Source organism: Chrysemys picta, chromosome 20 (assembly GCF_011386835.1).
Source record: "Chrysemys picta bellii isolate R12L10 chromosome 20, ASM1138683v2, whole genome shotgun sequence".
NCBI lineage: Eukaryota > Metazoa > Chordata > Testudines > Emydidae > Chrysemys > Chrysemys picta.
In genome coordinates this window covers 22,522,679-22,542,342 of record NC_088810.1, presented here as the reverse complement: position 1 = coordinate 22,542,342, position 19,664 = coordinate 22,522,679, and the positions used below count along the sequence as shown (strand labels likewise).

Below are 19,664 nucleotides of genomic sequence, written 5' to 3'. Positions count from 1 at the left end.
TGGGAGAATAGTGCCCCTTAACTGCGCATTGTGGGCCTGGTCCAAAGCCCGCTGAAGTCACTAGGAAGTCTCCCTATCTGTCCATGCTCAGAGGAAGGGCCACCCAGGGAAAATGTATCCTGGGCTTAGCGCTGATCTTTCCTTTCAGACTTGCTTGAATCGACAGAAAGATGCCTCAGCTCCTGGACAGCATCTCCACCCTCATCAGCGTCTTCTACAAACCTGGGAAGAAAGACGAGGACTGCTCCACCATCAGCAAGAGAGAGGTGAAAAGGTTCATCCAGAGGGGGTTTGCTGACATCACAGTGGTGAGCACGGCCAGAAAGGGGAGGCTGGATGTGGGTTGAGTATAGAACTTGTTGCTTCAGAGACAGGGGACGGCAGCTGCAGACGGTTCTTTCTGCTGCGGTACCGATTGTGGCAAGCAGGACGGCAGCAGAACGGGACGGCTCTCGTCCGGAGCGGGTCGTATGGGGGTTATGGTGGAGACTCAGCAATGCCAAGGACAATTCCATTCTCTGGGTCATCTTTTCAAAGGGGGGCAGCTCCCTTTTGCAGGGAAAAATGCACATGTAAAAACATGCATCTGCATTTGTTTGCTCCTGCAACTGATTTGAGGGTGCAAATCTAGCAACTTGCACCCGTAATTACATAAAGGCAGATACAAACAAGGGGCAAGAGGGGGAACAAGCACCAAGAGGCCATTTGCAGGGGCAAGTTGAACCCACAAAAGCTGTTTTGAAGACTGACCTGTTTTACTTCCCCAGCCGGCATCACACTTTCATCCTTGTGTGGCCTTGTTTCTTGAAAAATGCTGACGTTTCAACATCTGTTTCCATTCCCGTGCGGAACAAAACCAAGACCTGTCCAAAAAAAGTGAAAGAATAAGTGAGAGAGACCATCTGCTCTAATAGCCGTAGGACACCCAGGTTCAAATCCCTATTCTACAGGACTCAGAACAGGGACGTGGGTCTTCGTGGTTCCAGGAATGAACCCTAACCTTATACTCATTGGCTATTCCAGGGTGGGTCGCTCTTTCAGGTTTTGAACAGAAATTCCATCCTGGACCCAAGAAACCCTCCAGCAAAAAATTTCACCCAAACTGATGTGTTTCTGTGAAAAGGTTTTGACATAGAGGCATTTTTCCAACCCCCCCCAAAAAAATTGTTGAAAATTTACCCACCAGCTTTACTGCTAAGCTAAGTGGCATGATTGTCCTTGAACATAGACCTTGCCCACACAGCTTTGTAAGTCAAGTCGTCATACCAACTGGATTTTCAATTCCAATCTGAAACGTCATATATGTCTCTAACCCTTCGGCCAGTCCGAGTTGGCAGCAACAAGGGCCGGGTTCAGAATCTAGGGCCTTCCTTTTCAACAATACAACACAAAGCCGGCTCAAGCCCCCGCCCAGTGAAAAATGTATCCTGCGACTCTTAGTCCGTGAGAGATTCAGTCTGGAAGGGAGAAATGAATCCACATGTTGTGGATTCATACAAAGGCTGAACAGGGGCTATCCGGGGCTGGATGAATACTGAACACAAATACTGAAGGAGGCTGGAAGCACAGGTGCCGACTTTCCAAAGTGCCAGGGGTTGCTTGACCCCCAGCTCCGCCCGAGGCCCCACCCCCGCTCCATCCCTTCCCCAAGGCCCCAACCCATCCCGCCTCTTCCTGCCCCGTTCTGCCCCCTCCCCCGAGCACGCCATGTCCTCGCTCCTCTCCCCTCCCCCCAAAAGCCTCCTGCACCCCACAAAACAGCTGATTGCGGTGGGTGGGAGTTGCTGGGGGGAGAGAAGTTCTGATAGGGGGGCTGCCGGTGGGTGCTCAGCACCCACCATTTTTTCCCTGTGGGTGCTCCAGCCCCAGAGCACCCACGGAGTCGGCGTCTATGGCTGGGGGATGGACTATGGGAAGGAGCGTTCCAGGGATGGGAAGGAGTTAAGGAGACAAGCAGAGGAAAGAAGTGGAGTTGAGGTGGGATTCTTCATCAAGGACAGGTGGAGGACAATAAGCTCCAGGAGAGGATGTGGTGTCTCTCAAAGGGAAGGGAACCAGCCAGCCGATGAGCTGCCCTCCAGGGAATGACCTGCAGGGTGGAGCACAGAGGATTGGCATGAGGGAGCTGCTGAACAGAAGGGAAAAGCCGTTGGGAGGTGGACAAAGGGAGGATTGAACCACATCTGCCTTTGCATGTGTAACTGGGAAGGGCCAGCAAGATTAATACAGTTTCCCCTGGGTCTGGTTTTCCTGCAGAACCCCTACGATGCTCACGCCATAGAGGCAGTACTGCAACTTCTGGATCATGATGGCGACGGGGTTGAAGATTTCAATGAATTCCTGCTTCTGGTATTTAGAGTGGCGAAGGTTTGTTACTGGTACCTGCAGCCAAAACAACATCTCCCGCAAAGAACAGAGACGGGACTGAGTGGGGAGCGGCGCCAGGAGCCGGAAGCAGGAAGGGCTGAGGGGAGTCGCGATCAGCCTAAACCGCCAGGGACGGAGAAAGGATATTACGAAACATGGGAGCCTGAAACTAGAGAGACTGAACGAAGCCGCCGTCAGCCACGGGAACCTGAGCCACGAGGGGATGAGAGGGCCAACTATGAAACATATGAGCCTGAAAAAAGAGAGGAAGAGAGACGCCGCCGTCAGCCACATGGGCCTGAACCACGACGGGATGAGAGGAGTTGGTACGGAACACAAAGATCTGAACATAGAGAGAATGAGAGAAGCCACCATCGGTCTTGTAAACCTGAACCACGAGGGGATGAGAGGAGCCGCTACGAGAGACGTGACCTTGAAACAAGGGAGGTAGACAGGAGCCGACGTCACCCACATGAACGTGAACGACGAGAGGATGAGAGGAGTTCCCATCAGCCATATGAGCCCGAGCCACAAAGTCGTGAGAGGAGATGCCTTGAACCCGAATCACGACAGGATGAGAAAAGTGGCTATTGGCCCAGAGAATCTGAGAGGAGTCGCTATGAAACATGTGAGCCAGAAGCCAGGGAGGAAGAGAGGAGCCATCGTCAGCCACGTGAGCCTGAACCACGAAGGGATGAGAGGAGCCGCTCTCGCCCACATGAACCTCAGCCCCAAGGGGATGAGAGGAGCCACTATAGAGCACATGCGCCTGAAACAAGAGAGGAAGAGAGAAGCCGCTGTCCGCAACAACAGCCTGAACCACGAAGGGATGAGCGGAGCCGCTATGAAATATATGACCATGATACAAGAGAGGAAGAGAGGAGCCGATGTCACCCACATGAGCCTGAACACGAGGAGGAAGAGAGGAGCCGCCATCAGCCACGTGAGCCTGAACATGAGGAGGAAGAGAGGAGGCGCCGACAGCCACGTGAGCCTGAACCTAGAGAGGATGAGAGGAGCCGCCGACAGCCACGTGAGCCTGAACCTAGAGAGGAAGAGAGGAGCCGCCGACAGCCACGTGAGCCTGAACAGAGAGAGGATGAGAGGAGCCGCCGACAGCCACATGAGCCTGAACCTAGAGAGGATGAGGGGAGCCGCCGTCAGCCACGTGAGCCTGAACTTAGAGAGGATGAGAGGAGCCGCCGACAGCCACGTGAGCCAGAAACTAGAGAGGATGAGAGGAGCCGCCGACAGCCACGTGAGCCTGAACCTAGAGAGGATGAGAGGAGCCGCCGACAGCCAGGTGACCCTGAACTACGAGAGGATTGGTGGAGTCACCATCAGTCACATCAGCCTGAAACTAGAGAGGATGAGGGGAGCCGCCGACACCCACGTGAGCCTGAACCCAGAGAGGATGAGAGGAGCCGCCGACAGCCACGTGAGCCTGAACCTAGAGAAGATGAGGGGAGCCGCCGACAGCCACGTGAGCCTGAACAGAGAGAGGATGAGAGGAGCCACCGACAGCCACGTGAGCCTGAACCTAGAGAGGATGAGAGGAGCCGCCGACAGCCACGTGAGCCTGAACCTAGAGAGGATGAGAGGAGCCGCCGACAGCCACGTGAGCCTGAACCTAGAGAGGATGAGAGGAGCCACCGACAGCCACGTGAGCCTGAACCTAGAGAGGATGAGAGAAGCCACCGACAGCCACGTGAGCCTGAACCTAGAGAGGCTGAGGGGAGCCGCCAACAGCCACGTGAGCCTGAACCTAGAGAGGATGAGAGGAGCCGCCGACAGCCACGTGAGCCTGAACCTAGAGAGGATGAGAGGAGCCGCCGACAGCCACGTGAGCCTGAACCTAGAGAGGATGAGAAGAGCCGCCGACAGCCAGGTGACCCTGAACTACGAGAGGATTGGTGGAGTCACCATCAGTCACGTCAGCCTGAACCTAGAGAGGATGAGGGGAGCCGCCGACAGCCACGTGACCCTGAACAGAGAGAGGATGAGAGGAGCCGCCGACAGCCACGTGAGCCTGAACCAAGAGAGGATGAGGGGAGCCGCCATCAGCCACGTGAGCCTGAAATAAAAGAGGAAGAGAGGAGCCGCCGACAGCCACGTGAGCCTAAACCAAGAGAGGATAAGGGGAGCCGCCGACAGCCACGTGAGCCTGAACCAAGAGAGGATGAGGGGAGCCGCCGACAGCCACGTGAGCCTGAACCTAGAGAGGATGAGAGGAGCCGCCAACAGCCACGTGAGCCTGAACCTAGAGAGGATGAGGGGAGCCGCCGACAGCCACGTGAGCCTGAACCTAGAGAGGATGAGGGGAGCCGCCGACAGCCACGTGTCCCTGAACCTAGAGAGGATGAGAGGAGCCGCCGACAGCCACGTGAGCCTGAACGTGGAGAGGATGAGAGGAGCCGCCGACAGCCACGTGAGCCTGAACCTAGAGAGGGTGAGAGGAGCCGCCGACAGCCACGTGAGCCTGAACCTAGAGAGGAAGAGAGAAGCCGCCGACAGCCACGTAAGCCTGAACCAAGAGAGGATGAGAGGAGCCGCCGACAGCCACGTGAGCCTGAACCAAGAGAGGATGAGGGGAGCCGCCGTCAGCCACGTGAGCCTGAAATAAAAGAGGAAGAGAGGAGCCGCCGACAGCCACGTGAGCCTAAACCAAGAGAGGATAAGGGGAGCCGCCGACAGCCACGTGAGCCTGAACCAAGAGAGGATGAGGGGAGCCGCCGACAGCCACGTGAGCCTGAACCTAGAGAGGATGAGAGGAGCCGCCGACAGCCATGTGAGCCTGAACGTGGAGAGGATGAGAGGAGCCGCCGACAGCCACGTGAGCCTGAACCTAGAGAGGGTGAGAGGAGCCGCCGACAGCCACGTGAGCCTGAACCTAGAGAGGAAGAGAGAAGCCGCCGACAGCCACGTAAGCCTGAACCAAGAGAGGATGAGAGGAGCCGCCGACAGCCACGTGAGCCTGAACCAAGAGAGGATGAGGGGAGCCGCCGTCAGCCACGTGAGCCTGAAATAAAAGAGGAAGAGAGGAGCCGCCGACAGCCACGTGAGCCTAAACCAAGAGAGGATAAGGGGAGCCGCCGACAGCCACGTGAGCCTGAACCAAGAGAGGATGAGGGGAGCCGCCGACAGCCACGTGAGCCTGAACCTAGAGAGGATGAGAGGAGCCGCCAACAGCCACGTGAGCCTGAACCTAGAGAGGATGAGGGGAGCCGCCGACAGCCACGTGAGCCTGAACCTAGAGAGGATGAGAAGAGCCGCCGACAGCCAGGTGACCCTGAACTACGAGAGGATTGGTGGAGTCACCATCAGTCACGTCAGCCTGAACCTAGAGAGGATGAGGGGAGCCGCCGACACCCACGTGAGCCTGAACCTAGAGAGGATGAGAGAAGCCGCCAACAGCCACGTGAGCCTGAAGCTAGAGAAGAAGAGAGGAGACGCCGTGAACCATGTGAGCCTGAACCGAGAGAGGATGAGAGGAGCCGCCGACAGCCACGTGTCCCTGAACCTAGAGAGGAAGAGAGGAGCCGCCGACAGCCACGTAAGCCTGAACCAAGAGAGGATGAGAGGAGCCGCCGACAGCCACGTGAGCCTGAACAGAGAGAGGATGAGAGGAGCCGCCGACAGCCACGTGAGCCTGAACCAAGAGAGGATGAGGGGAGCCGCCGTCAGCCACGTGAGCCTGAAATAAAAGAGGAAGAGAGGAGCCGCCGACAGCCACGTGAGCCTGAACCAAGAGAGGATGAGGGGAGCCGCCGACAGCCACGTGAGCCTGAACCAAGAGAGGATGAGGGGAGTCGCCGACAGCCACGTGAGCCTGAACCTAGAGAGGATGAGAGGAGCCGCCGACAGCCACATGAGCCTGAACCTAGAGAGGATGAGGGGAGCCGCCGACAGCCACGTGAGCCTGAATCTAGAGAGGATGAGAGGAGCCGCCGACAGCCACGTGAGCCTGAACGTGGAGAGGATGAGAGGAGCCGCCGACAGCCACGTGAGCCTGAACGTGGAGAGGATGAGAGGAGCCGCCGACAGCCACGTGAGCCTGAACCTAGAGAGGATGAGAGGAGCCGCCGACAGCCACGTGAGCCTGAACCTAGAGAGGAAGAGAGAAGCCGCCGACAGCCACGTAAGCCTGAACCAAGAGAGGATGAGAGGAGCCACCGACAGCCACGTGACCCTGAACAGAGAGAGGATGAGAGGAGCCGCCGACAGCCACGTGAGCCTGAACCAAGAGAGGATGAGGGGAGCCGCCGTCAGCCACGTGAGCCTGAAATAAAAGAGGAAGAGAGGAGCCGCCGACAGCCACGTGAGCCTAAACCAAGAGAGGATAAGGGGAGCCGCCGACAGCCACGTGAGCCTGAACCAAGAGAGGATGAGGGGAGCCGCCGACAGCCACGTGAGCCTGAACCTAGAGAGGATGAGAGGAGCCGCCAACAGCCACGTGAGCCTGAACCTAGAGAGGATGAGGGGAGCCGCCGACAGCCACGTGAGCCTGAACCTAGAGAGGATGAGAAGAGCCGCCGACAGCCAGGTGACCCTGAACTACGAGAGGATTGGTGGAGTCACCATCAGTCACGTCAGCCTGAACCTAGAGAGGAAGAGAGGAGACGCCGTGAACCATGTGAGCCTGAACCGAGAGAGGATGAGAGGAGCCGCCGACAGCCACGTGAGCCTGAACCTAGAGAGGAAGAGAGGAGCCGCCGACAGCCACGTAAGCCTGAACCGAGAGAGGATGAGAGGAGCCGCCGACAGCCACGTGAGCCTGAACAGAGAGAGGATGAGAGGAGCCGCCGACAGCCACGTGAGCCTGAACCAAGAGAGGATGAGGGGAGCCGCCGTCAGCCACGTGAGCCTGAAATAAAAGAGGAAGAGAGGAGCCGCCGACAGCCACGTGAGCCTGAACCAAGAGAGGATGAGGGGAGCCGCCGACAGCCACGTGAGCCTGAACCAAGAGAGGATGAGGGGAGTCGCCGACAGCCACGTGAGCCTGAACCTAGAGAGGATGAGAGGAGCCGCCGACAGCCACGTGAGCCTGAACCTAGAGAGGATGAGAGGAGCCGCCGACAGCCACGTGAGCCTGAACCTAGAGAGGATGAGAGGAGCCGCCGACAGGCACGTGAGCCTGAACCAAGAGAGGATGAGAGGAGCCGCCGACAGCCACATGAGCCTGAACCTAGAGAGGATGAGAGGAGCTGCCGTCAGCCACGTGAGTCTGAACCAAGAGAGGATGAGAGGAGGCGCCGACAGCCACGTGAGCCTGAAGCAAGAGAGGAGCAGAGAAGCCGCCATCAGCCACGTGAGCCTGAACCAAGAGAGGATGAGGGGAGCCGCCGACAGCCACGTGAGCCTGGACCAAGAGAGGATGAGAGGAGCCATCGACAACCACGTGAGCCTGAACCAAGAGAGGATGAGAGGAGCCGCCGTCACCCACATGGGCCTGAATTAAGAGGGGATGGGTGGAGTCGCCATCAGTCATGTGAACCTGAAGCTAGAGAAGGAGAAAGGAGCCGCCGTGAACCATGTGAGCCTGAACAAAGAGAGGAAAAGAGAAGTCACCAGCAGCCACGTGAGCCTCAATGGAGAGAGGATGAGAGGAGGTGCCAACAGCCACATGAGCCTGAACCAAGAGAGGATGAGGGGAGCCGCCGACAGCCACGTAAGCCTGAATCTAGAGAGGATGAGGGGAGCCGCCGACAGCCACGTGAGCCTGAACCAAGAGAGGATGAGAGGAGGCGCCGACAGCCACATGAGCCTGAACCACGAGAAGATAACAGGAGCCGCCGTCAGCCACATGGGCCTGAATTAAGAGGGGATGGGTGGAGTCGCCATCAGTCATGTGAACCTGAAGCTAGAGAAGGAGAAAGGAGCCGCTGTGAACCATGTGAGCCTGAACAAAGAGAGGAAAAGAGAAGTCACCAGCAGCCACGTGAGCCTCAATGGAGAGAGGATGAGAGGAGCCGCCGACAGCCACGTGAGCCTGAACCAAGAGAGGATGAGGGGAGCCGCCGACAGCCACGTGAGCCTGAACCTAAAGAGGATGAGGGGAGCCGCCGACAGCCACATGAGCCTGAACCTAGAGGGGATGAGAGGAACCGCCGTCAGCCACGTGAGCCTGAACCTAGAGGGGATGAGAGGAACCGCCAACAGCCACGTGAGCCTGAACCTAGAGAGGATGAGAGGAGCCGCCGTCAGCCACGTGAGCCTGAACCTAGAGGGGATGAAAGGAGCCGCCGTCAGCCACGTGAGCCTGAAGCAAGAGAGGAAGAGAAGAGTCGCCATCAGCCACGTGAGCCTGAAATAAAAGACGAAGAGAGGAGCCGCCGTCAGCCACATGGGCCTGAACCTAGAGAGGATGAGAGGAGCCGCCAACAGCCACGTGAGCCTGAACCTAGGGAGGATGAGGGGAGCTGCCGTCAGCCACATGAGCCTGAACCAAGAGAGGATGAGGGGAGTCACCGTCAGCCACGTGAGCCTGAACCTAGAGAGGATGAGAGGAGGCGACGACAGCCACGTGAGCCTGAAATAAAAGAGGAAGAGAGGAGCCGCCAACAGCCACGTGAGCCTGAACGTAGAGAGGATGAGGGGAGTCGCCATCAGCCACGTGAGCCTGAACCTAGAGAGGATGAGAGAAGCCACCGTCAGCCACGTGAGCCTGAACCTAGAGAGGATGAGAGGAGCCGCCGACAGGCACGTGAGCCTGAACCAAGAGAGGATGAGGGGAGCCGCCGACAGCCACGTGAGCCTGGACCAAGAGAGGATGAGAGGAGCCATCGACAACCACGTGAGCCTGAACCAAGAGAGGATGAGAGGAGCCGTCGACAGCCACGTGAGCCTGAGCCAAGAGAGGATGAGAGGAGCCGCCGTCACCCACATGGGCCTGAATTAAGAGGGGATGGGTGGAGTCGCCATCAGTCATGTGAACCTGAAGCTAGAGAAGGAGAAAGGAGCCGCCGTGAACCATGTGAGCCTGAACAAAGAGAGGAAAAGAGAAGTCACCAGCAGCCACGTGAGCCTCAATGGAGAGAGGATGAGAGGAGGTGCCAACAGCCACGTAAGCCTGAATCTAGAGAGGATGAGGGGAGCCGCCGACAGCCACGTGAGCCTGAACCAAGAGAGGATGAGAGGAGGCGCCGACAGCCACATGAGCCTGAACCACGAGAAGATAACAGGAGCCGCCGTCAGCCACATGGGCCTGAATTAAGAGGGGATGGGTGGAGTCGCCATCAGTCATGTGAACCTGAAGCTAGAGAAGGAGAAAGGAGCCGCTGTGAACCATGTGAGCCTGAACAAAGAGAGGAAAAGAGAAGTCACCAGCAGCCACGTGAGCCTCAATGGAGAGAGGATGAGAGGAGCCGCCGACAGCCACGTGAGCCTGAACCAAGAGAGGATGAGGGGAGCCGCCGACAGCCACGTGAGCCTGAACCTAAAGAGGATGAGGGGAGCCGCCGACAGCCACATGAGCCTGAACCTAGAGGGGATGAGAGGAACCGCCGTCAGCCACGTGAGCCTGAACCTAGAGGGGATGAGAGGAACCGCCAACAGCCACGTGAGCCTGAACCTAGAGAGGATGAGAGGAGCCGCCGTCAGCCACGTGAGCCTGAACCTAGAGGGGATGAAAGGAGCCGCCGTCAGCCACGTGAGCCTGAAGCAAGAGAGGAAGAGAAGAGTCGCCATCAGCCACGTGAGCCTGAAATAAAAGACGAAGAGAGGAGCCGCCGTCAGCCACATGGGCCTGAACCTAGAGAGGATGAGAGGAGCCGCCAACAGCCACGTGAGCCTGAACCTAGGGAGGATGAGGGGAGCTGCCGTCAGCCACATGAGCCTGAACCAAGAGAGGATGAGGGGAGTCACCGTCAGCCACGTGAGCCTGAACCTAGAGAGGATGAGAGGAGGCGACGACAGCCACGTGAGCCTGAAATAAAAGAGGAAGAGAGGAGCCGCCAACAGCCACGTGAGCCTGAACGTAGAGAGGATGAGGGGAGTCGCCATCAGCCACGTGAGCCTGAACCTAGAGAGGATGAGAGAAGCCACCGTCAGCCACGTGAGCCTGAACCTAGAGAGGATGAGAGGAGCCGCCGACAGGCACGTGAGCCTGAACCAAGAGAGGATGAGGGGAGCCGCCGACAGCCACGTGAGCCTGGACCAAGAGAGGATGAGAGGAGCCATCGACAACCACGTGAGCCTGAACCAAGAGAGGATGAGAGGAGCCGTCGACAGCCACGTGAGCCTGAGCCAAGAGAGGATGAGAGGAGCCGCCGTCACCCACATGGGCCTGAATTAAGAGGGGATGGGTGGAGTCGCCATCAGTCATGTGAACCTGAAGCTAGAGAAGGAGAAAGGAGCCGCCGTGAACCATGTGAGCCTGAACAAAGAGAGGAAAAGAGAAGTCACCAGCAGCCACGTGAGCCTCAATGGAGAGAGGATGAGAGGAGGTGCCAACAGCCACGTAAGCCTGAATCTAGAGAGGATGAGGGGAGCCGCCGACAGCCACGTGAGCCTGAACCAAGAGAGGATGAGAGGAGGCGCCGACAGCCACATGAGCCTGAACCACGAGAAGATAACAGGAGCCGCCGTCAGCCACATGGGCCTGAATTAAGAGGGGATGGGTGGAGTCGCCATCAGTCATGTGAACCTGAAGCTAGAGAAGGAGAAAGGAGCCGCTGTGAACCATGTGAGCCTGAACAAAGAGAGGAAAAGAGAAGTCACCAGCAGCCACGTGAGCCTCAATGGAGAGAGGATGAGAGGAGCCGCCGACAGCCACGTGAGCCTGAACCAAGAGAGGATGAGGGGAGCCGCCGACAGCCACGTGAGCCTGAACCTAAAGAGGATGAGGGGAGCCGCCGACAGCCACATGAGCCTGAACCTAGAGGGGATGAGAGGAACCGCCGTCAGCCACGTGAGCCTGAACCTAGAGGGGATGAGAGGAACCGCCAACAGCCACGTGAGCCTGAACCTAGAGAGGATGAGAGGAGCCGCCGTCAGCCACGTGAGCCTGAACCTAGAGGGGATGAAAGGAGCCGCCGTCAGCCACGTGAGCCTGAAGCAAGAGAGGAAGAGAAGAGTCGCCATCAGCCACGTGAGCCTGAAATAAAAGACGAAGAGAGGAGCCGCCGTCAGCCACATGGGCCTGAACCTAGAGAGGATGAGAGGAGCCGCCAACAGCCACGTGAGCCTGAACCTAGGGAGGATGAGGGGAGCTGCCGTCAGCCACATGAGCCTGAACCAAGAGAGGATGAGGGGAGTCACCGTCAGCCACGTGAGCCTGAACCTAGAGAGGATGAGAGGAGGCGACGACAGCCACGTGAGCCTGAAATAAAAGAGGAAGAGAGGAGCCGCCAACAGCCACGTGAGCCTGAACGTAGAGAGGATGAGGGGAGTCGCCATCAGCCACGTGAGCCTGAACCTAGAGAGGATGAGAGAAGCCACCGTCAGCCACGTGAGCCTGAACCTAGAGAGGATGAGAGGAGCCGCCGACAGCCACGTGAGCCTGAACCTAGAGAGGATGAGAGGAGCCACCGACAGCCACGTGAGCCTGAACCTAGGGAGGATGAGGGGAGCCGCCGACAGCCACGTGAGCCTGAACCAAGAGAGGATGAGAGGAGCCGCCGACAGCCACGTGAGCCTGAACGTAGAGAGGATGAGAGGAGCCGCCGTCAGCCACATGAGCCTGAAATAAAAGAGGATGAGGGGAGCCGCCAACAGCTATGTGAGCCTGAACCAAGAGAGGATGAGGGGAGCTGCCGACAGCCACGTGAGCCTGAACCTAGAGAGGATGAGGGGAGCCGCCGACAGCCACGTGAGCCTGAACCTAAAGAGGATGAGGGGAGCCGCCGACAGCCACGTGAGCCTGAACCACGAGAGGATGAGAGGAGCCGTCGACAACCACGTGAGCCTGAACCTAGAGAGGATGAGGGGAGCCGCCGACAGCCACCTGAGCCTGAACGTAGAGAGGATGAGAGGAGCCGCCGACAGCCACATGAGCCTGAACCAAGAGAGGATGAGAGGAGCCGCCGACAGCCACGTGAGCCTGAACCTAGAGAGGATGAGAGGAATCGCCGACAGCCACGTGAGCCTGAACCTAGAGAGGATGAGAGGAATCGCCGACAGCCACGTGAGCCTGAACCTAGAGAGGATGAGAGGAGCCGCCGACAGCCACGTGTCCCTGAACCTAGAGAGGATGAGAGGAGCCGCCGACAGCCACGTGTCCCTGAACCTAGAGAGGATGAGAGGAGCCGCCGACAGCCACGTGTCCCTGAACCTAGAGAGGATGAGAGGAGCCGCCGTCAGCCACATGAGCCTGAACCTAAAGAGGATGAGGGGAGCCACCGACAGCCACGTGAGCCTGAACCTAGAGAGGCTGAGGGGAGCCGCCGACAGCCACGTGAGCCTGAACCAAGAGAGGATGAGAGGAGCTGCCGACAGCCACGTGAGCCTGAACCTAGAGAGGATGAGAGGAGCCGCCGACAGCCACGTGAGCCTGAACCTAGAGAGGATGAGAGGAGCCGCCGACAGCCACGTGAGCCTGAACCTAGAGAGGATGAGAGGAGCCGCCAACAGCCACGTGAGCCTGAACCAAGAGAGGATGAGGGGAGCCGCCGACAGCCACATGATCCTGAGCCAAGAGAGGATGAGAGGAGCCACCGTCAGCCACGTGAGCCTGAACTTAGAGAGGATGAGAGGAGGCGACGACAGCTACGTGAGCCTGAAATAAAAGAGGAAGAGAGGAGCCGCCAACAGCCATGTGAGCCTGAACCAAGAGAGGATGAGGGGAGCCGCCGACAGCCACGTGAGCCTGAACCGCGAGAGGATGAGAGAAGCCGCCGACAGCCACGTGAGCCTGAACGTAGAGAGGATGAGGGGAGTCGCCATCAGCCACGTGAGCCTGAACCTAGAGAGGATGAGAGAAGCCACCGTCAGCCACGTGAGCCTGAACCTAGAGAGGATGAGAGGAGCCGCCGACAGCCACGTGAGCCTGAACCTAGAGAGTATGAGGGGAGCCGCCGACAGCCACGTGAGCCTGAACCAAGAGAGGAAGAGAGGAGCCGCCGACAGCCACGTGAGCCTGAACCTAGAGAGGATGAGAGGAGCCACCGACAGCCACGTGAGCCTGAACCTAGAGAGGATGAGAGGAGCCGCCGACAGCCACGTGAGCCTGAACCTAGGGAGGATGAGGGGAGCCGCCAACAGCCACGTGAGCCTGAACCTAGAGAGGATGAGAGGAGCCGCCAACAGCCACGTGAGCCTGAACCAAGAGAGGATGAGAGGAGCCGCCGACAGCCACGTGAGCCTGAACCTAGAGAGGATGAGAGGAGCCGCCGACAGCCACGTGAGCCTGAACCTGGAGAGGATGAGGGGAGCCATCGACAGCCACGTGAGCCTGAACCTAGAGAGGATGAGGGGAGCCGCCGACAGCCACGTGAGCCTGAACCTAGAGAGGATGAGAGGAGCCGCCGACAGCCACGTGAGCCTGAACCTGGAGAGGATGAGGGGAGCCATCGACAGCCACGTGAGCCTGAACCTAGAGAGGATGAGGGGAGCCGCCGACAGCCACGTGAGCCTGAACCTAGAGAGGATGAGGGGAGCCGCCGACAGCCACGTGAGCCTGAACCTAGAGAAGGTGAGAGGTGCAGCATTCAGTCACAGACACCTGAGCCACCACATGAGGAGGGGAATTTGCCTCCGTCTAGTGAGCCTGTAGAGAATGAGGGGACCCTGCGTGAGCCGCATGATCCTGAATCAACAGATGATTCCAGGAGATGCCCTGCAACACATGAGCCTCCACCCACTGGCGATGAGGGAAGCCAGCTTCAGCCCAGGGAGAGCGCAGCACCAGGGGATGAGGGCAACCCCCAGAAGACAAGTGAATCTGAACCTAGGGAAGATGACGGCAGCCAGCCTCAGCTCTGTGAACCAGAACAGAAGGAGGGCGATGGGGTCCTCAGGCAGACACCAGAGTCTCAGCCGCTAGAAGAGGTGGAGAGCCAGGAACAGCCACGTGGCCCGGAACCACGAACAGAAGGGAGCCGCCATCAGCCGCCACAAGGGGGAGAAGCGAGCCACCTCCAACCAGACATTGAACCTCAACAGGGCGACGGGAGCCGCCATCGGCCAAGGGACCCTCAAGAAGAGCGTGAGAGGAGCAGCCACCAGGCCAGGGAGCCTCTTCCACGGCTGGGAGAGGAACCCGAAGAAGGTGAATGGAGCCAGAGCCATCCTGAGCCTGCAAACGCAGAGGAGGAGCCGGGTGAGACAGATCCGGATGATGTCAAGGCCTCGCTGCCTTGCAATCCACTCTATGTCTATCTGCTGGAGCAGACGGTGGAGAAGCAGCTTTACCTAGCACCACCGCACCAGGACCACCCATAGTGTGGAAAATGCGGTGGCGCCAACTTTCTCCAGTGGAAGGTGTGGGCTTCTGTCCATCAGCCTTTCCGGCGAAGCTTCCAACACCTCATCCCTACACCTTTCTTCTAGTCTTTTCGGGATTCCTTATAGACTCAGGTGCATGTGAGCATGTTAGCAAGTACTGGCACAAATGTGTCCAATACAAGGGGCTAGGGGGTGCTTTGCCCTTGGGTGAAATCCCCACTTGGTTTCACATAGGTCTTGGGCTTCACAGGCTGAGAAACAAAAGTGAGTGAGTTTGGTGCCTGAATGGCTAGAATAAAGAGTAGTCCAGGCTCTTACTAGCCACCTTTCTACTGTATCTACTCGAGCATAACTACCTAACTACTGTCTCTAGGTGTCCACTCTATGTATCTCTCTCTCTACAAACACACTTGTCATCTGTCTATCTATCCATACATTTGTCCATTGTGTCTATATCATATCTACCGCCCTATGTGGTCTACTTATTTATTGGATCTATTGGGTCTTTGTGTCTATCTGTCTGTGTGCTTATGCTGCACTCATCGCTGTGGTCCTGTGTCTGAATAGCCTGTTTGTTAACTGCTGTCGTGCAACACAAAAACCTGTATGTATCTTTCCATCTAACTTGCTGGGTCCTGTAGGAGATTGGAGACCATTTCAGTTGGGAAAATGCAGGTTGAAATGCAGGTCTCGGAAAACCACCATTCTGGGAGCATTTAGTTACAGCCCTGCACAACCACTGGCTGAGCGAAACCTCGGCTTCACTCTCCCGCAAGCCTTGAGGCAGATGAGTAGCACTGGGGTATCTAGAGGGGTCTCTTTTTCTCATGGTTGTATTGCATGAAAAGTCACAATAAATGGCAACTGAGTTCACTGGCTTTGTCTTTGGACCTTGTTTCTTGTTGCCCCAAAGGACAATGCACGGGGAAGGTTTTGTCACTACATCGAAGCTCACACGTACCATTTAAGAGCAGCCCCCCCAGGACTCTGTTGGTGCCACCACAATAATGTGTGTGTGTGTGTGTGTGTGTGTGTGTGTGTGTGTGTGTGTGTGTGTGTGTGAACTTATGATGGAAATGATCCGTTCAGCCAGCAGATGGGGCTGTGACTTAACAACATGAGGGAAGAGGCAAGGACGGATCACCATGCTCTGTCTTTGTGAGTTTGTCTGAAACTTGATCTGGGTTTTCAAATCCGAACCTGCCCCTTTCCCCGCCATCTCTCCCTGCATTCAGAAAAAATCACGGTAGGAACAATGGATCTGGAATGATCAAATCTCACACTTCAGGGTGTGACTTGGCTACCCCCCCTGGCATGTAGGACTCCTAGCTCACCCACCCATGTATCGCACGGGCACCCACCCACCAAGGGTGGAGGGGTTGCAAGTGCTTTGGAGGATAGGATTAAAATTCAAAATGATCTGGACAAACTGGAGAAATGGTCTGAAGTAAATAGGATGAAATTCAATAAGGACAAATGCCAAGTACTCCGCTTAGGAAGGAACATTCAATTGCGCACATACAAAATGGGAAATGACTGCCTAGGAAGCAGTACTGAGGAAAGGGATCTGGGGGTCATAGTGGATCACAAGCTAAATATATGAGTCAACAGTGTAACGCTGTTGCAAAAAAAAGCGAACATCATTCTGGGATGTATTAGCAGGAGTGTTGTAACCAAGACACGAGAAGTCATTCTTCCACTCCACTCCATGCTGATTAGGCCTCAGCTGGAGTATTGTGTCCAGTTCTGGGCACCACATTTCAGGAAAGATGTGGACAAATCGGAGCAAGTCCAGAAAAGAGCAACAAAATTTATTAAAGGTCTAGAAAACATGACCTATGAGGGAAGATTGAAAAAATTGGGTTTGTTTAGTCTGGAGAAGAGAAGACTGAGAGGGGACATGATAGCAGTTTTCAAGTAAATAAAAGGTTGATACAAGAAGGAGGGAGAAAAATTGTTCTTCTGAACCTCTGAGGATAGGACAAGAAGCAATGGGCTTAAATTGCAGCAAGGGCGGTTTAGGTTGGACATTAGGAAAAACTTCCTGTCAGGGTTGTTAAGCACTGGAATAAATTGCCTAGGGAGGTTGCAGAATCTCCATCATTGGGGATTTTTAAGAGCAGGTTGGACAAACACCTGTCAGGGATGGTCTAGATAATACTTAGTGCTGCCTGAGTGCAGGGGACTGGACTAGATGACCTCTTGAGGTCCCTTCCAGTTCTATGATTCCTCTAAAGTATCAGGTACTGGTCCTGCCAGAGGCAGGATACGGGATGTGGTGGACCAGTGTTCTGATCCAGCAGGACAAACTTTGGGTTATCAGGTTCCTGCCTGATACTGACGTGCTGTGGGATGCACTAAGTGATGATGTTGTTACATATAATATGATGATTGTGTATCTTGATGATAAACATATGTCCACACAGATGGCCTGTCCGGAAACATCCTCATACATAGTACACTGACCAAACACAGAACCATTTGTAAAGCATCCCCTTCAAAATCTGGTATTTCAAAATCTGGTATTGACCTGAATCTCTCCTGCCTTGGGATTTCATCTTGTAGCAAAGAAAAAAGAAATGTCCAAACCCAGCTAGCCCTGGTTTTGCCTTTAGGTGGGACACAAAAAGTGGAATTTTCAAAACTGCCTAAGTGAGTTGGGAGCCCAAGGGCGAGTGGTTTTGAAAACCTCCCGCAAAGAACATGGCTTTCCACCCAGTTTTCATACACACTGACATTTTTCAGAGAATTTTTCAGGTTCCAGTTTTTTGGCAAAATTTGATGGAAAAAAAGAGATTTTGGGGGAGAAATTTCCCCCCCAAATTTGATGAAAATGGAGATGGGGGGAATTTTCTCTCCAAAATCGATGAAACCAGACACTTTGGGAAAGGGAAAAATTTCCCCAATATTCGATTAAAACACCCTCCCCGCCCCGCCCCCTACCCATGGAAATTTCCATTTAGTTACAAAGCTATTTTGCATCACAAAAATATTTTGTGCAACATTTTCATCCCGCTCTGCTTTGGGCCTAGTTTTAGGGCCAGATTTTCCAGAGAAATATGCAGCTAACAGCTCTCCTGGAGAACAATGGCAGACCCTCCCTTCCACCCACACACCCACCTTGCTCTCAATGAGTGCCAAATACTTCTCAAAAGCGGCTCCTTTGTTCTGCTGCCTAACTGGGAGTTGAGCAATCTGGAAAACCTGGCTCTGAATATCCAGACGCTGCGTTTAAAGAAATTAAAACCTCCACGTTGATTTGTACGGTGCAGGAATGCAGACGTACAAGCTGCCACACCGTGCAGAAGCTGCCTGGATGCAAATAAAATGTGTTTCTGATAAAGTTTCTTGCTCGGACATTTACCGATCACGGGCTGGGAAATCAGATTTAGCATCGCGGCATTTGAACCAGTGACTTGGACAACAGCGCTTACCATTTTCAGACAGACTTCCGCTCGGGCTAGAACTGCTTAGCTGTCCACGGTGATCTGAGTTTCTCTTGGGTTTGCTCAGTGAACCAGGAAACTAAACCCACACTGGCTGGGGTAGTTTTCACTGCAGCCAAGTCAATGGGCCAGATTCTCTCTCATTGACACGAATGGAAACTCCACTGGGACAGATCCTCTGTTGACGTAACCCGGCAGGCATGGGTCCATTACACCAGCAGAGACGCTTGTGGCCCCGCTGACTTCAGGGGAATTACAGCTGATTGTCACTGGGATAAGAGAGTGGAGAATCAGGCCCATGAGCAGAAACTCCCTGATCTGCCCTCTCCCAGCTTGGTTTGGCCCCAGCTGAGAAACATCGGGGGGGCAGATTGATTGATTGCTAGGAAGCGACAGAGACGGACTCAGCTGCGGGTAGCAGTAGTTTGGGCAATCCCTGAAAAGCAGTGGCGGGATCTGTTCCGGTGGCACAGCCGGGGTACAGTCTTGCAAGAACCCTTGAGCAAGCGATACAGGAAACCTGTTTAAAGCTTCTGCAGGGCTAGGAGAAGTGGACCTCGTTCGGGCAGAAATTCACCCTTGTGCAGAGAGACCAGACCTCTCCTACGCCCTGCTGTGAGGGCGATAAATGGTGTATGGGCCTCGTGCTGGGTCCTCTGCACAGGGGTGAATTAGTTCCCCCCTGAGTGAGTTAAACAGGGGAAAGAGAAGTTGGCAGGTGAGACGCTGGCACGTGGAGTCAGCGAGATGAGCCAGCAGCTCCGTGCCAAGGACAGGGAGCGGCTGGAGAGCTGGCACGGGCAGAGGCAGCTTGCGGAGCAGGTATAAATCCCATAGTCCAAGTCAGGGCAGCGGGACCATTTCTGGAAGCCAGCGAGAGAGACGCCTGAGCACCACAGCACCAGCACTGGTGACAACTCTGACCACACAGATTTAAAATAAACAACAGGAAATGCTTCTTCACACAACACGCAGTCGACCTGTGGAACTCATTGCCAGAGGATGTTGTGAAGGCTACAAGTATCACTGAGTTCAAAAAAAGAACTAGATAAGTTCCTGGTGACTAGGTCCATCAATGGCTATTAGCCACGGTGGTCAGGGATGCAACCCCGTGCTCTGAGTGTCCCTAAGCCTCTGACTGACAGGGGATGGATCACTTGATAATTGCCCTGTTCTGTTCGTTCCCTTTGAATCACCTGGCATTGGCCACTGTCACTATCTGAATCTGGACCATATGGACCATTGGTCTGACCCAGTATGGTTCTCATGCTCTTAGGTTAAGCTCTGCCCCCCACCCTGGCTAGAAATGGGGTCAGCAGGATTTATACAGGAGGCACCATGGTGTAGCAGCTCAGGTAGTGGATTATAATTCAGGACAGCTGAATTACAGCTGTAATGCCCCTTCTTCCACTGACCTGCTGTGTGACCTTGGGCCAACTCACTGCCAGCTGTGTGCCTCAGTTTCCCCTC

General features: G+C 55.8%; 1 protein-coding gene and 1 long non-coding RNA gene across 3 annotated transcripts in view; one reads left to right on the top strand and one right to left on the bottom strand.

Moving 5' to 3' along the window:
• LOC135976801 (uncharacterized) overlaps positions 1-19,214 on the bottom strand; it is a 61,521-nt gene extending 42,307 nt beyond the window's left edge. The window contains exons 1-2 of one of the 2 annotated variants that reach the window (XR_010594092.1): positions 18,183-19,214; positions 751-863 (exon numbers count right to left, since the gene is read on the bottom strand). This is a non-coding gene — a long non-coding RNA (uncharacterized LOC135976801). Of the gene's footprint in view, positions 1-750; positions 1,631-18,182 lie in introns of those variants that run through there. The other variant, XR_010594091.1, reaches the window with a different exon arrangement.
• Positions 5,582-13,090, top strand: LOC135976880 (trichohyalin-like). Its single transcript, XM_065574628.1, has 3 exons — positions 5,582-5,834; positions 5,933-11,815; positions 12,912-13,090. The coding sequence occupies exons 1-3, from the start codon at positions 5,582-5,584 to the stop codon at positions 13,088-13,090; spliced, it is 6,315 nt and encodes a 2,104-aa protein (XP_065430700.1).
• Positions 19,215-19,664: the final 450 nt, after the last annotated feature.

Excerpts from the sequence above, each read along its gene's own strand:
- LOC135976880 (XM_065574628.1), top strand. The coding sequence starts at position 5,582 with ATGAGGGGAGCCGCCGACAGCCACGTGAGCCTGAACCTAGAGAGGATG. Across the intron at positions 5,835-5,932 it reads AGACGCCGTGAACCATGTGA|CAAGAGAGGATGAGAGGAGC; the intron begins GCCTGAACCGAG and ends GTAAGCCTGAAC. Across the intron at positions 11,816-12,911 it reads GAGAAGCCACCGTCAGCCAC|AGAGGATGAGAGGAGCCGCC; the intron begins GTGAGCCTGAAC and ends GCCTGAACCTAG.